At 37.7% G+C, this 17,052-nt stretch overlaps 2 protein-coding genes across 3 annotated transcripts in view; one reads left to right on the plus strand and one right to left on the minus strand.

The window, feature by feature from the left end:
- ATXN7 (ataxin 7) overlaps positions 1-169 on the minus strand; it is a 129,156-nt gene extending 128,987 nt beyond the window's left edge. The window contains exon 1 of one of the 2 annotated variants that reach the window (XM_088134407.1): positions 151-169. The gene's annotated coding sequence lies outside the window, so the exon portion shown is untranslated. The other variant, XM_088134406.1, reaches the window with a different exon arrangement.
- On the plus strand, positions 119-15,244 carry THOC7 (THO complex subunit 7). The gene is made up of 8 exons (XM_088134413.1): positions 119-246; positions 3,744-3,861; positions 8,879-9,006; positions 10,730-10,816; positions 13,077-13,134; positions 13,963-14,029; positions 14,118-14,187; positions 14,537-15,244. The coding sequence occupies exons 1-8, from the start codon at positions 228-230 to the stop codon at positions 14,602-14,604; spliced, it is 615 nt and encodes a 204-aa protein (XP_087990539.1). The 5' UTR covers positions 119-227; the 3' UTR covers positions 14,605-15,244.
- Positions 15,245-17,052: the final 1,808 nt, after the last annotated feature.

The following is a 17,052-nucleotide window of genomic DNA, read 5'->3' on the forward strand; positions in this document are numbered from 1 at the left end:
GTCTCGGCCCGGCGAGGTTCAGGCCCCAACCGTCGCCGCCGCCGCCACCGACGACGACGACGACGCCACCACCTCCTCCCCCTCCATGGCTGCCGCTCACCCGGCTGCCGCTGCTGCATTGTGGGAAGCGGCCGTCTGAGCCGGACCCACCTCACTCGCCGCCGCCGCCGCCGCCGCCGCCGCCCAGACCGGCTCCTGCAGCAGCCGCCGCCGCCGCCGCCGCCGCCATGGGAGCTGTAACCGACGGTGAGAGGGGGACCGACCCCCGGAGCCTGCCGCGACCGCCCTCGCCTCCTGCCTCCGCCCGCTTTCCCCGGACGGGCCCAGCTTGAGTGTGCCCGCCACCTTCCCGCTTGGCCGGCAGGGCCTTTCCAACCCGGCTCGGCGCTGCCTTAATCCTCGGGCGGCGGGTTCGCTTTCCCTCGCCCCCAGCCCGGGATTAGGGCTCCCCTTCCCGCTGGCTGAGCGGTCCGATTCCGCCCGGGCTCATGTCTGCTTTGACGGCATCTCGCAGCTCGCCGTGGCGGAGTTCCCACGATACCCCGAGCCACAGAAACGCCGGCCACGAGGTCTTTGGGTTTGGGTAGCGCCTCGCGTGTCTTGCAAAGGCAGCCCGTGGGCTTAGTTTATGGCTCGATTTCGGGGCTTACCCGTAAAATCGGATCCAGTTACCTAAGTAAACCGCGGGAAAGCGTGTTTAGGTGAACTCAGCCAATTTGGGGGGGGAGGGGGTGAAATATTAATTACGCTTCTCTTACTACGGCTAGGCTGGAGAAATAGGGACGACTTATGGATGGCATTATTATTATTATTATTATTATTATTATTATTATTATTATTATTATGTATTGGCCGCCCAACTGCAGTGAATTCTGGGCAGCGCAGAAAACTAAAAAGGTATGAAAACAGATAAGGAGCTAAAGCTATTAAATCAACAGGCAGCCTGGGCTAAAATGCTGTAATAACAAATTCCACAAAGCAGAACAGGAGCCATTAAACAAATAACAAACATCAAAAATAACAAGCATCAGAGCAATAGGGGAAAACTAACCCCTCGCTGCCATTTAGTGGTAATCCGGATTTTTTTTTTTCTGCCCAGATCTCTATTTCTACACATTTTTATACTATTCTTTTTAATAACAATTTATGTTCTGCCATGAGAATATGTGGCATCTCTAGTGTGATAGAGGGAAAATTACAGCTTTCCCTGGTTCCAGGTAAGTAACTTGCAACCTTAAAAATAGGGATTGGAAAAAACAGAAGGGGAGAAGGAGGGAGGAAGGATGGGTGTACGGTGTTGCATATACAGCAAGTTGGGTTGTAGTTGAGCGGTGCTAGATCAGGGTTCCACAGAGTGATCAGTATCAACCCTCAAGGGTTGATGGGACTATCCAAGGATTTGATTATTATTATTATTGTTATCATTCATAGTACTATTAGTTAAAGTAGTATATATTAAAATATTTTCATGTCATAAACATTTGGGGATTGATGAACCATCTGAAACTTCATGAAGGGGTGGATGGCTGAAGAGTTTGGGGACCCCTGTTCTGGATCTTGCCTTCCAGGAAACTGGAACACGCACTGTCATGTCGAGTTTTTATTCTTCACAGCCTCCTTATAAATGGACATGATACTTATTTATAGCAAAGACCTGAACGGGGCAAAGGAATGTTATGCTGGCTGACCCAGCCTGTAACTTGCACAAATTCTCACAAGAAGCAGTTCACATTGCTGATTATCATCTATCATGCCTTCAGGGCATAGGGCCAGGTTATCTGAGGGGCCACCTATCTCCCATGGTTTCTGCCCTTCTGGTAAAATAGGGCAGAGGCGGTGTGCTTCAGGTCCCCTCAATCAAACATTGCTATCTGTTGGGACCCAGGAAGCATGCCACCTTTGTTGCTGCTCCTGGCCTCTGGAATGAGGTCCCCACAGAGATCCATGTTGCCCCTACCCAAATGATGTTCTGGAAAGCCTTAAAAACCTAACTGTTCTCCCAGGCCTTGGAGAGGGTGTTTGTGGAGCCTTGTAGGGGATTATTTTGTTAGAAGGAGTGGGTTTGTCCAGAAGCATGGGATTTACTTGCTGTTTTCTGTTGTTTTCTTTATTATTATTATGTGATGTAAACTGCCCAGAGCAGTTTTGGAGTCTGGTGGCCTCTAACTCTCAGAAATTAAAAAAAAAGAAGAAGAAAATCTCCCTGTGTACTACTTTTAGCTCTCTCTGTATGATCAGAGACTTAGTTTTTTAATGTAATTACCAATCATACAGAACCTATGTACGTTAGTAGTTAGTCTTAATGTACTAAGGCTGGCGCAAAACAAATGATCCTATTCTTCCTTCCATTTTCATGATTATAAATGTATCTTTCTCTGCACAAGAATATTAGTTTATATCAAGACCTTTCCATTCCCTATTTCCAGGCCCAGTTGTATTTGTTTTCAATTCTCTTGATTTTCTGCACATAAACTGCTTTTTTTCTCCTCCTGCTTCTGATTGCAGCATTACTAACTTCTTGTATTGTTCCTGTATTGCAGCTTTAGTACTTTTACATACCTTATCCTGGCTTCAGATTTTGTTCTTTTGTAGATATACCCAAGGATTTAAAGATTAATTGATCTCTTCCCCCCCAATACGTGCTTGAAATGTATTTATACTTTTAACGGACTTCCTTTGTGTCTCACACACACACATTTATTACAGCCTTAAGGCTAGATACAATCAAAATATACAATAGTAACCATCTTAGATTTATGTATATATATAAAACAAAACAATATTATTTAATCTAAAAATTAAAAGTGCTAAAATATATCAAAGTAAAATACTATGTTATGAAGTTTTAAATCTGAGTAATGGTGGAGCGTATTGTGCAGATGGTAGCACAAAACTGGGCAACTTTGTCTCTAAAATGTGCTTAATTTCTAATAATTTATTATCATTTTTTTCTGTATCAAAGGCTGCAATTCTGTCTTGAATTATCTGTATATAAACCCCACTGAACACACAATGACCTTCTTTTTTGAATAGCCATATAGGATTATGAGCCAGTTTGGTCTCGTAGTTAGGGCACTGGACTAGGAGTAGAGGCCTGAGTTCTAGTTTTGCCTTAGGCATGGAAACCAACTGGGTGACTTTGGGCCAGTTACTTTCTCTCAGCCCTAAGAAGGCAGTGGCATGCCACTTCCAAAAATGTCTAGAAAACTGCATGGACTTTTCCACGTAGTCACCAGGAGTCAAGATTGACTAAAAAAATAAATAAAAATAAAATGATAATATAAGTTCTCATAACTGATTATTCATATAATTAACAACTAGTTAAATTGTTACAATGAGATACCAGTTCAGTTAACAAAATCATCATGGAGGCCTCAGTCTTACACATCCTTTTAGTAAAGTGAATCAGGACCTGTGTCTAAGCTAACAATCCTATATGACTACAGGTTGTCCCCAGGTTAAGAACACCAGGTTTAGGACAGCCTATAGTTAAGAACGGAGCCTATTGTAGCAAAATTTGAGTTAAATACACAATGGTTCAAGTTAATTGCACAATACATACAGTATTGTACAATAATACTGTTCCAGCTTACATATAAATTCGACTTAAGGACAGACCTTGGGAACAGAACACGTTCTTAAACTGGGGACTACCTGTATTTAAAAAAAAAATCATTTTTTAATGACAGGCTTCTATGACAAGTGGTAATTTGTCTCATTTAGAAATATTATTGCTATTCTAGATGAAGTTATTCGCAAGCGACTTTTGATTGATGGAGATGGTGCAGGGGATGACAGACGAATTAATTTGCTGGTGAAGAGTTTCATCAAGTGGTGCAATTCTGGATCTCAAGAAGAAGGGTATTTTGCTATCTTTTATTTATAAATCAAATGTGGAAGCAATTCATGCAATTGCAGTGCTGTATATAGTATCTTTTTAATAGAAAATCAAGTTTGTATCCAATGACATATATCAGGATCACATTTTAAATGAAGAATTCAGTATTAGAAGAGTCTGTTAGGAAAATAGATCTTGAAATGGTTTAAAATATAAATGATGGGGAACAAGCTATAATGCAACACTTAATAACTTTTAATACATATTTTAAGTGTATTTTGGGTAATATTGTGACTGTTTTTGTAACTAAAATTAATAGTTTTTATAGCAGGTGCTGAATAATATGATACAGGCTAACTATTATGTCCTGGAAAATGCATTGGTTTGTATTATTTTTAAGAAAAACAAGAAAAATCATATAAAAGAAAAATATTGAGAGCCGTCAGACAAAATCAGTTTGACTTTAATAAATAAATCATTGCCATTTCTTTGTTGTACAAGTTCCAGAGGCCTTTAGTTAAGACTGGATGTGCTATATTTTCTGTCTAAGAAAAGGTTGTGTTTCTTTCCCCCCCAAAAATAACACATTGATATAAAATTGTATTATGGAATTTGGTTCTATGAATGTTCTAGGTGCCTCTGATTGTGAGTGTAATATGAATGGGGATAACACATCACTGTTCTAATGGTTGTATCACTGGATAGCATTTTGTGGTTTTGTAATGTTTTGATAATAGTGCAGGGAGTGGTAAAGTGAAGTCCACCAACCCTCGAAAAGCTTCCTCCCCCACAATTTTTAAATTTAAGGAAATTACCAAAATCTCACAACAGATGAAATTTCAGCAGTAGTTTTCATGTTGACTGTTGCCTGTGAGAATGTAATGGCACCCAGGGGCAGGAAGCAGTTGCTGCCAACTCCTACTGAAGAGGTTGATGCTCTAACATTGAGTTGTTGTTGTTTTTTAACTTGTGTTTAGTTTTGTTTTTGTTTCTCTTAAAATGAATGGAAATCAGGTATGCTGGAAAGCAAGGCACCCTCTTCTAACATCATCTCTATTTTTAATAATGCCTCTGGGACTGACAGAGAGTCGTAAGTTAGTGGTTATGAGTGCTAGTGGTTTGTTTAGAAATGTGTCCGCTTGTTCAGAAAAAGAACAAAGGTAAGGTAGAAGATTCTTAGGGAGGTCTAGCTGGGTAGCAGGGAGCAGCCTCACCAGTCTATCTTCTGATAAATGGGTATTTTGTGATTGGCCACATCTATTAGGGCAGCCATTTGGTGTCTATATCTCTAATATTTTATCAAAATGGATCCAAAACCATTGGGTCCTACTCCTATAATTTTTACCTATCTACAAAGATGCATGCATTTTTAGTGGCAAGTATCATTAAGGATATATAAATATATATCATGGAAAACATTTGTGATTTTTATGACATTCAGCTTTTGAAGGCTGTAAATTCTCTATCCAATGCTGTAGTGCATCTTTTCTTCCTTCTTTCTTATAAAAAGTACAAACGACATTACTGATCCCCATAATATCCATCTTCTCCACTTCCAAATAGATTTGGTATGACATTAAAGTCTCTGAACAAGGATTCCTAAGATTGTTGGATAAAACTAAAATGTGGTTAGGACAGGCAGGCATTTGTCTGAAGCAAGCATCACTAGAGATAGGAACATGCCAGATACACTGGATTCAAAACAAGTAGCTATTATGATGTTCCAAAAAGTAATTCAGATTAATTATAAAGTATGAGAACCAGTTTGGTGTAATGGCTAAGGCACCAGAATTAACACTGAGAGACTGGGAGTTCTAGTCCTACCTTAGGCATGAAGCTAGCTGGTGACTTTAGGCCAGTCACTCTCAGCCCTCGAAGAAGGCAAGGGCAAACACTTCTGAAAATCTTGCCAAGAAATCTGCAGGGACTTGTCCAGGCAGTTGCTGTAGTGGAAAAAATAAACCTAAGAAATAAAATGGAGACTGCACCCCTTCCCTCCCTGTCCTTTAGATATTACCAGGGTCAAACCCAGTTCTTCTCTTTGCTTAATCACATCAGACCCAAATTGACCCTCCTTGCACCAGACAAAGCCTCCTGTAGCCCCTTTCTAGACCAAAGAATAGAAGCCTCCTCTGCAGCTCACAGTACAGCTCAAGGGCAGCCCTTACAAGGGAGTTGCGACCTAGAGAAACCCCAACCTTCCATCTTCTTATCAGCTGATGACCTCAACATTCCATCTTCTTCACAATGGACTTCCCCAGCTTTTCTGCCCTCCTGAAAGGCGCATTTTGCCTAACAATGGAACTCTCCCCAGGTACATTGACAAGGACCTGCCTGGCTTCCCCAGACTGGCCTGCTAATCAGATCCCTAGGACTTCCTGCCTTGTATCCCTCAATTTCTATAAAAATCTTTGCTTTTCTATTGTTCAGGATCCCTCTTTCTTGTAAAACAGGCACCCAATAATCACTTCAATAAAGCGTTCTTCTCTACGTTGTGCTCCTTACTTTAGCAAAATTCCATGACAGTTGCCAGAAGTCAAGACTGACCTGAAGGCACAAATCTATATATTTGATCAAATTAAATAAATTTGCCTTTTGCTTGATGATGTCTATGGCCTATTTATTCCAGTTGTCTTGAAGCTGAAATTCTACAAGCAGATAAACTGTACTTCTGAAACTGGTTACTTTGGCTTCATTTTTACCAGAACTAAAAGACTTAAGGGATATAGTTTGAACACTGTAAATATTAACTCCCCCTGCTGATAAAAGCAGCAATCAAAACTAGAATTAAAAAAAAAATAGAAATGCTGCACTGAAATCAGTGGAAGACATACTGAATTCAATGAATAGACATAAAATATGATTTCAAATAAATATATATGTTTATTTAAGAATAACTGCATGTAGAATTTGTATCATGTTACAAGTGATCACAATAGCTTAGATATATTTTTTCTCTTCACTATCTTTGTAGATGAAAATTAAGAATAGCAGTTAGTCTTTCTGGACAGTTTTTAACCTAATGCCTTACAGGAATAAAATGCAATTACTTTTTAACCTCTATTAATAAACCGTATCAAGATTGGGGAAGCTGTTTTATGTCTTCTTGGCAGCAGCATCTTCCTTTTGACAATCCTGCAGTATTCAGACAAGCTCTCTCTTTTGTATGCATTCCTGCAGCTAATTTGCAGCTAATTTATATCAGTTGGACATCTACAAAAAAGAATTTGGTATCTTTGATAATAGGCACATGTTAGGGAAGGAGATCAGTGGAATGTTTGCAACATATAAAAAACTAGCTTCCAGTTAACACTTTTAATAACTTTCAGAAAACACCAGTTAAAATAGCTTTGAAAGTAGATGTAAGAATGTTTGAAAAGAGTGATGTTATGTGTCTTTAGGTCAGTGTTGATTATTAGCAGTCACACAGATCTTCTTCAGGATGATCTGTCCCCAAACTGGTTCCTCAAGTCTTCCCATGGTGCAGCTGTTGCTGCTGTAATTAAGCCATTCCCCTTGCTGCTGGTTGTCATCTTTTTCTCTTTCTTTTGATCTTTCCCAGCATTATATGCTTCCCAAGAGACCTAGGTCTTCACATAATATGTCCAAAATACAATCATTTGAGCCTGGTCGTTTGTGCCTCAAGTGAGAAATCTGGATTGTTCTATGATCCATTTGTTTGTTTATCTGGCTATGCATGGTATTCTCAGGATTTTCCTCAAACACCAAAGTTCAAAAGCATTAGTAGTATTTCCATCCTGCTTCTTCAGAATCCAACTTTTGTTTCTGTAGAGTGTCATAAGGAAAAAACCATTGCCTGTTAAATTCTGATCTTAGTAGGTACAGAGACATCACAGCATCTGAATATCTTTTCCAAGGCCTTCATTGCTACTCTATCAAGTGCTAGTTTACAGCATTTTTCTTGACTGCTGGATTCTAAAAGGCAGAGGCTATCCACCACTTCATTATCCTCACTGTCAGTTCTAAGGCTGGTTGCTGTACTTGTTGTCATTAGTTTGGTCTTTATATTTAATCCTAGCCCAATTTTTTCGCTGTGCTCCTTGACTTTAATTACTACAGCTTGAAGATTAGCACAACTTATTGATGTCTCTTACTCCAGTTTTAATACTATGCTCATTTTCTTCAATCCAGTTTCCCTGAATAGGTATTCAGCATATAGCTTGAATAAATAAGGGGAGGGTATACAGCCTTGTCTCACTCCTTTGCTGACCTGGAACCAGTCTGTTTTGCTATGTTCAGTCTGGATTGTGGCTTCCTGACCTGTGTATAAGTTTTGCATCAAGACAATGGGATGTTCTGGGATTCCCATTTTCCTGAGCACATTCCACAGCTTGACCAGATTGACCCAATCAAAGGCATTTCTATAACCAATGAAGCACATACAGTGGTACTTAAAAGTTTGTGACCATACAAGTCCTTCCTTTGCCATACAAGTATATAGCTTTGGATCATTTTCCTCAATAAATAAATGAACAAGTATAATGTTTTTGACTCATTTGTTTAATTGGGTTCTCTTTATCTAGTTTTAGGACTTGTGTGGAGATCAGATTGCATTTTAGGTTATACTTATGCAGAATTATACAATATGCACTATATTGACTTTTTAAAATATTCCTTGACTTTCTGAATTAACCAGCATGTATTAGCAATAATGTCACTAATTTAGCCTTTTCTAAACCAGTGTGAACATCTAGCATCTCCCTTTCCATGTAGAGCTCTAATCTGCCTTGGATGATCCTAAGCATTATTTTGTTAATAACTGAAGTTAAGGATACTGTATGATAGATTGTATATTCTGTTTAAGTCTCCTTTTTTGGTATTGGTATGTAAACCAACCTCTTTCAGTCTTTTGGCCACTGGGTCATTCTTCAGATTTGCTGGCACAGTTTGGTTAGAACCTGTACAGAAAAGAGAAATAGTCCTACTTTATCTTAACTTGCTTCAAACTTTATCTAGGATAGTGCCTTTGAGAATTGTTGATGAGATACTAATACCATATGTTCCTTCTCTGATGTTTAGCTATACTCAGTATCAGCGCATGCTGAGCACTCTTTCACAATGTGAATTTTCAATGGGAAAAACTTTACTTGTATACGACATGAATCTCAGAGAAATGGAAAACTATGAAAAAATCTACAAAGATATAGGTAATCATTTTTTTTTTTACTGAATATTACTGTCAAATGTAAACTTCACTTTTAGAAAAAAAATGAATTATTTCAAATCAGGTGTACAAAGGATTTTGAGGATCCAAAGTATTCCAATGTATTCCAACCCCCAAGCATCCTCCTCTGAACTCCAGCCATGAAAGAGTCTGTTTCAGGTTGGGATGCTTTTAGTCAGAATGTTGGAACGGTCCAACCTCAAATATTTTGTGCGGTTAAGATTGATAAGACTTATAGCTAAGATGCAGTGTTTTAACTACCAAAGATGTAATTCTTTCTTGCAACTGTTACTGCAGGTAACATGGATTTATTTCCATCTCATAAACTGAAAATGAAGTTGTAAACTAGATACTAAAGACAACCTTTTAAACTTTGGTTTGTTTAGGACAGTATCCTAGAAGGTTCACGTGGAAGTAATGTTCTGGTGGTTATAGAGAAAGTTTGTACATTTTCTAAATGAAATTCATATCTAGTGGATTTTTATTTATCTGTCATTGGAGACAATAAAATACTATATGGATCAGCTTTTACTAGCTTAGGCTAGTACATTAGCTGTGATACTATTTAGTCATCATGAGCTGTGTTCAAGTAACTTTCCATTTGGTCTACTACAATGTTTTGTGAGAATTGCCTTTAAAAATATTCTGGAAACTTCAGTTACATATACACGATAATTGACTGAGTGATAAGTCACCATGTCAGCATTTCAAGACCTTCACTGGTTTCTAGTCCATCTCTCAGCCTAATAGAAAGTGTTGATTTTGATGTTGGAAGTTGCATCTGCATTGATATCACTTTTATACAAGCAATATTTTTTAGTACAGGTCTTTTGAGTTGTTCCATTTTAAATTAATTTTGCCTTTGTTTTATTTTGGTTATTTATTTTCACTATTCTAAAGTTTTTTAAAAAATGTTTTACTGGTTTATTGTGAATAGTTTAATTTGTTTTCACAGCAAGCTATTCAAGATTGTGATTACAGACTGATATACAGTGGTACCTCGGGATACGAACATAATCCGTTCCGTGACTCTGGGCGTATCCCGAGTTGGTCGTAACCCAACGCAAATTTCCCCATAGGGTTCAATGTAAATCCGGTTAATCCGTTCCGCCCTCCGAATTTGATCGCACCCCGAAGCAAATTTTCCCATAAGGTTCAATGGAATTACCGTTAATCCATTCTGGCGTCCACGGACCATGCGTCAGGGGCAGGAAAACGGCCGGGCGCAGCATGGCGGGAAAGCGGCCGGGCGCAGCGCGGCGTGGTGGGAAAGCGGCCGGGCACGGTGGGGCGGGAAAATGGCTGCGGGCCACGTGTCGGGCAGAAAAATGACCGTACCCCGAGGCGGAGTTCGCACATCGAGGTAAATTTTTGCGGCCGGAGCTGGTCGTAACCTGAAAAGTTCGTTAGTAGAGGCGTTCGTATCCCGAGGCACCACTGTATAAACATTTTTATTATCTCTAATCAACCTTAGAACCAGATTCTTCTAATTGTCTCACATTTTTACAGAAATACTAGCTTCAATATACATACACACACACACATTCTGAGCACTTTAATAGTAATTACAATACCAATCTACTTAAAGCTATGGAGATGAAAATCAGTTTGTGTAATGTTGCTGCGTATGGTATAATTTTTATAGTTCAATAATATTGTGAGATTTATAAATTTATGTCAAATCACTCGTTTTATTTTTTTGGAAGAAAATAGCATAGCTGCAGCTCATGAAAAAATTGCTGAGTGCAAGAAGCAAATTCTTCAAGCGAAAAGAATACGAAAAAATCGCCAAGGTAAGGTTTACTTTGCAGTTGAGAAATTATATGAAGTTACATACCACACTTGTGATTGTGCTTGTTACAAGAGTTTTAAATTACCAGGATTATTTTTAGTTCTTGCAAAAAAGCCCAGTTTGTTAATTCTTCACAAGATGTAATTTTACAAATAAAATGCCAAATACACTATTGAGCATGCAAAATTAAACAAGCCCAAGATATTATAACAGAGCAAGCCACAAATTTGGGTATGCTTGTCAAAAGAAATAATTGGAAAAGTATCTTCCTAGGTTGCCATGGATAGAATAGTTCTTTTTGAACTTTAACTTTCAAATGATTCTAGGCATACTCAATCAGATTTGTTGACTTGGGAGTGTATGCTTCTACATTTAGTCAGATTCTGAATCCTTTGAAGAACCTGTTCACATATAACAATCTCTAAAGAGTTTATATTGTCAACGATCACTGAAATCAATAATACTTCTTTTTAGCAGATGGAATTCCATGTCCTCTTAAAAGAGATTGTGAGACCTTTGTTTTAAAAAAATTGTGGATCTAGCCTATATTAATAACTATTAGCCAATGTTCATTATTCTGTATTTCACCAAACTGATGGAGAAGGCAGTGCCGCTGAAGCTCCAGGAACTCTTAGATGAAACAGACTATCTTGATTCAGTTTAGACATGGATATGGCAAGGAGGTGGTTTTGGTCTCCAAAAGAGGACAAAAAGAGTATGACCTTATTGATGTGCTTTGATCTCTCAGTGGCTTTTGATACTTCTGACCACAGTATCTTGTTGGAATGCTTGAGGGACCAAAAGGGAAGGGGCAGAGGTGCTCTTTTGATATTTCCACTGCTACTTCTTCATGTGCTACTTAGATAATGATAGTTAGAGATATCTACTTGATCCCCTGGGAACTTTTTGTGGGTCCCACAAGATTTTAGCTTGTCTCCCACATTATTTAATTTTTATATGAAATCTCTAGGAAGTGTCATACAAGCTTGGGGTTGGATGTAACCTAGACTTTTGAATATCTCCAGGCTGTAAGCAACAGTGAGTGGTGAAACAGGGTGAAGGTTAATCTGGACAAGGTGGAGTTGCTATGGATTGCAGCAGCTGAACAACAGAATTAAAGAAACATTCCTCTTCTGAGGGAATTATATTCTCTTTTAAGGATCAGATTTATAGTTTGTGGTCCTCTTGGACCTAGCATTGATGCTGGAGAGCTATGTAACATCAGTAACAAGGAACGTGTTTTACCAGTTTCTTCTGATAAACCAACTGCATCTCTCTCTGGAAGAAAAAGTACTGGCTTCAGTGACTCTTGTGTCAATAATCTCAAACTTGGATTATTGTAATGTGCTTTTTGGGGTGCAGTTCTTGGAGACAATTCAAAAATTTCACTTGAACCAGAAAGTGGCAGTACCTGTGGTGCCACCCAGAGGTTCCATTTTTAATCTTGTTTGTTATTCTGCCATTCAGGTAAATAGTGCTTATGTTAAAACATAGCTGTTCTGTGAGAGTTAAGACATGTCCTAATGGTGATATGGAACCCCTAATTGTAAGCAAATGGAGTGGGAATACATAAGAGGGTTTGGGACATTTCCCTCCCATCCTCCCTTTAGAGGAAATTTGTGTTCAAAAGGGAAACTGGTAAAGAGGTGGGCAAGCCATTTTAACCTGGGGAAAGACTAAGATGTGGGTAGGTCTTCTTTATAGTGAATTTAAGGGAAGCAACAAAATATTTTGAATTTGAAACACCTAATTTCCTGTTTTGAGCTTAGAATACTTCCAGTAAGGCCGTAACAGCCTCAGAACACTTCCGATGAGGTCAGGACAGCCTGTTCCCCATTGATTTTTGAAAAGTCTTTATATTGCAAAAATGGGAAGATGATGCAATATGTTTCTATACGGTCCAGATTTAATAGTATATTAAAGGATTGACTTAGTTCCACATTAATAATATATAGATCACTCTTTTTCTAACATTTTAGTTCACTTTATTGATTATTATATACTAATTTCTTTTTTGATTATATAGACAGTGTTGTATTTTTCCTTTTGTTTTATTATATTTTAGTGGTTTATAATTCACCAAAAATATTGATAAACATAGAACAAGAAATAGAAAGGACTGTATTTCAGATTTGAGTTGTTCTGCACACCTCTAATGGAACAAGCTAAACATACATACTTTAAAATTATTTGAATTATAAATTTCTTTCTTTGTGGTATTGAAGCAATGTGGACTATGGTCCGTATTTTGTTCTTTTCAGAATATGATGCCTTGGCTAAAGTAATACAGCATCATCCAGATAGACATGAAACATTGAAGTAAGTATGAAATGAATTCAAGTAGTATATATATACACTACAGATTACTGATATCAAAATAATGTGGCATTTTTTTTATCAGTCCATCATCAACATTCATATAAAAGATTTGAACATTTGTATAATATAATATATTGGCTAAGATGTGCTTGAGTGGGAATACTCTAATCTAGGTCTCCACAGAGAGATCTAATTTTGGGGCAGTGGTTCTCTATCAGCCCAACCTCTTCTTACAAGATTGGTAAGACTTGATTATAGTTATCCATGGGCTGGTAGTATGCCAATTAACAGTACGTAGGCCATGTTTTTGGAAACATAACAGAAACTGCAGTATGGAATAGTTTTGCTAGTCTTGAAATATGGGCTTTGCACTGAGTTCATTGCCAGGCACAATTGAAAGTGCTACTTTAACCTTTTAAGCCCTCAATGAACCTTTCAAATAAATTGCTTTTGCACAAACCTGAATTACAATAATCTTTCTGGATTCTTCTGCCATCAAAGGTGAGACGGGGCATCCTCAACTGAGGTACCCTGGCTTTGGAATGTTGTTTTCCGAAGTTTCTAGAAGAAAATAAGGCAAGTTGCTTTCTTTTCAGTGCCTTTTTATTTGTGCAGGCATTTTCATACTTGGTTTATGGTATTTTACTGCTAAAAGACTGTTCTATCTATTTTAGATTCTGTTAATTGGTTTAAATCAGCATTTCATTATTATTTGTAAATTAGCTACTTAGGGAATTTTGAACAGTTGAAGAGTTCAATAAAAATGATTAAAATAAAATAACTGAAGGTACTATGTGTTAAGTGACAATGCACTTAATATGTTCTCAGGCAATTGGAAGCTCTGGGGAAAGAACTCCAGCATCTTTCTCATATCAAGGAAAATGTTGAAGACAAAGTAAGTTTTTCTCACAGGCTTATAGATTCAGAATAGAGAGTCTTTTTAAAAAGCCCATATTCTTCATTATTTCCTTTCTGTGCTTTAGCTGGAGTTGAGACGAAAGCAATTTCACGTTCTTCTGAGCACCATCCATGAGCTTCAGCAAACATTGGAAAGTAAGTTATTCTAGTACATAAGAACATGACAGTTTTCCTCAGCTTCCCTCTCTTTTATGTTTGCTTGACCCTCAAAATTTTCATTGGCCCATAGGTATGTGTTCTACCTTGGCACCTTACTAAATGTCATATTGGGGCAATTCTTTATTAGAGACCAGTTCAAGGTCACAAAGTATTGTTCTAGCTTTCAAATTACCCACAGCTCTTAATCAGGCTAAGTAAACTAAGCAAAAAACCCAAAATATGAGATTGGGGAGAAGAGAAGAAATGGGTGATGTTTTTCCTAGTAGTATCTCTACATAAGTAGTCATTCCATTATTAGTATTTTAAATAAAAATATTTATTTCAGATGATGAGAAGCTTTCAGAAGCTGAAGAATCATCAGATACTCCAATGGAAGCAGAAGATAAACAATAGATGTATATAACTCAGAAGCCTGGTAATTCATTTTTGTGAAGCTGATTAATAACTAGGGTTTTGAATTAATTTTGTATATTATTTTTTGTCTAAAGTAACTAAATTATGTTTGAGTGAATTTTCATGTTTTCTGTACAATAAATAGTTGAAATTACATAACAAAGTAATTTAGTTTTGGATTAATGTTCTGGAATTAAGCTACCAATTATATGGTAAGATATTACATTAAAAAAAAGTCAGAGATAATTTAAAATTCTAACAATGGACAAGTGAATACTCTTGTATTCTGAACCCAGAACTTGCTACACTGAAAATGTGACTTGTATAATAACATGAGTTCTTAAATTACATTTATTGTCTCAGTTTATTAGCAATAACATCTACTTGGAAAACACGTTTTTTCAAAAGGGATTATTTTTGTAGTCCTTAAGAGATCGTCTGGAACACCTTAGAGGAGTAGAATATTCTGATTTCCAAAAATTTATGTTATTGCAATTCTGCACTTCTCAGAGCCATTGACTACACTGATTTTTCAGTGATACTATCCAGGAGGTTAACTACTTTTACACATATGAAAAATGCAGAGTATAATAAAATAAAATTAATTATGAGAATAAAGGGAAAGATTAAAAAGTTGAGTCACTTAGGTCTGTTTTGCTTTGTGTTTTTAAGAAAACAATGCAGCATAGAAACAATTTATAGTGGCAATTTTATGTAATAGATGCTTATCTCTGTTAGATAGTACTGAGTTGGATTTCCTTATTCAAATTTTAGTCATTGTGAATTCGCTTATTTTGCCTTTTTTTTTTTTTTTTTGAGAAGTACTTTCCCCATGATAGAATATAATGTGGGAGGCCATAAGACCTGGCAACTCAATCTTTTGTGTATGAGTTCCCAGATTTGATGTCTGCAAGCAGTACTTCTAGGAAGAGTACCCTGCCCATTCTTTTACAATTCACAGGAAGGGAAAGGAGAGAGAACAAAGGAATAATACATTGCCTTTGTCTCTAGTCTTATCTCCATTAAGGAACAGGATCTTCAACCACCGCCACCACCACAATAAATCCTCCTGTGAATTGAAGGATTTTCAGTTGCAAGTCTGAGAATCAACTGGCTGGGCTAAGCAGGATGACCAAATTGCAGCATTCTGAATGCTGATGTGTGGCATCCCAACCACAGATCAAGAATAAGATTTCCTTCATTATCTATAGTGATTTCAAACTACTGTACGTTATAAATGAATGGGCATTTGTGATGAACAAATGTAATGTTTTTTTGCCTTATTTTTTTAATTGGGTTCTCTTAATCTAGTTTTAGGACTTGTGTAGAGAACAGATCACATTTTAAGTCATATTTATGCAAAAATATTGAAAATTCAAAAGGGTTCCCAAACTTTTCAGCACCACTGTATATCTCATGGAATAGTTCCCAAGTGGGGAACTCAGAGAGAATAACATATCTTGCGTATTCCAAAGGAGTCCCAGATTATCCCAACATAAACTTAATGTGTGGAGTGAGCCCTAACCCTGCTGATTTGTGGGCATCATGAAAAGTACGGCTGTTTGTTGACTTTATATGGTCCTTCGTTCCAAAGGAAGGGTGCTGTCTCAGCTGCCAAACTGATTGGCCGTATGGAACGGTGAGGAAGAGATATTTACTGGTTTTGTCTTGGAGAGCAAAATGCCGTGGGCTGCCCTACCAGCTCTTGAACAGGTTACGCTGCAGCAAGCTCTCCCAAATTGTGCTGGATTCACTTCAAAGGAATGTGTTTAGCACTTGGATAACAAGCAGTGCAGGATTAGTTGATACGTAGATGGAAGATTTGCATGGAATTACAATAAAAAGACAAAGGTGGGTGGTGCATGATATAATTAAGTCATATATTGTTTTGGATTTGCTGCATTTTAAGCTTCACGACTCTTATATCTGATGGTATACTTTTTTCTTTTTGAGCAAGGAGAAGACTTTCTTTTCTGCCTGTTAACATAACGGGACAAAATCTCAAACAAGCACAATGCTCAGTCATCCACATGAGCAGGGCTTCCCATTTACTTCAATAAGAAAAGAAATGTGCTATGTACCTGGAGGTAGTGACTGCACTCACTCATTGTGCTAAGCCTAGTTTAGCTTAGCCATAGTTTATTTTTCAAAAACAGCCATAATAGACTTGATTAACTTAACATGCCCAGCCAACTTCCCTTCCCCCCAAGATACAGTAATGGTTTAGTGTTATGTGTGAACGTAGTATCTGTTCAGACACAGGTTTCACTGTCTTGTAATTGGGGAAACTTTTTCATGTAGTTTCATATATTCAAGTCTATTGTGTGGATTGAGCTATATACTGTAACCTTTTTCTGCTAAGGACTACATTCTTTCAGAGATAGCCCATCAGAGATAGTAAATAGGTGAAGAGAGCAGGGTTTGCAATATTGCAGGATTGTATAACCC

The sequence above is a fragment of the Python bivittatus genome, unplaced genomic scaffold, assembly GCF_059951505.1.
Source record: "Python bivittatus isolate LINGU-HERP-01145 unplaced genomic scaffold, Pbiv_v1 ctg000080_np1212, whole genome shotgun sequence".
NCBI classification, from domain to species: domain Eukaryota; kingdom Metazoa; phylum Chordata; class Lepidosauria; order Squamata; family Pythonidae; genus Python; species Python bivittatus.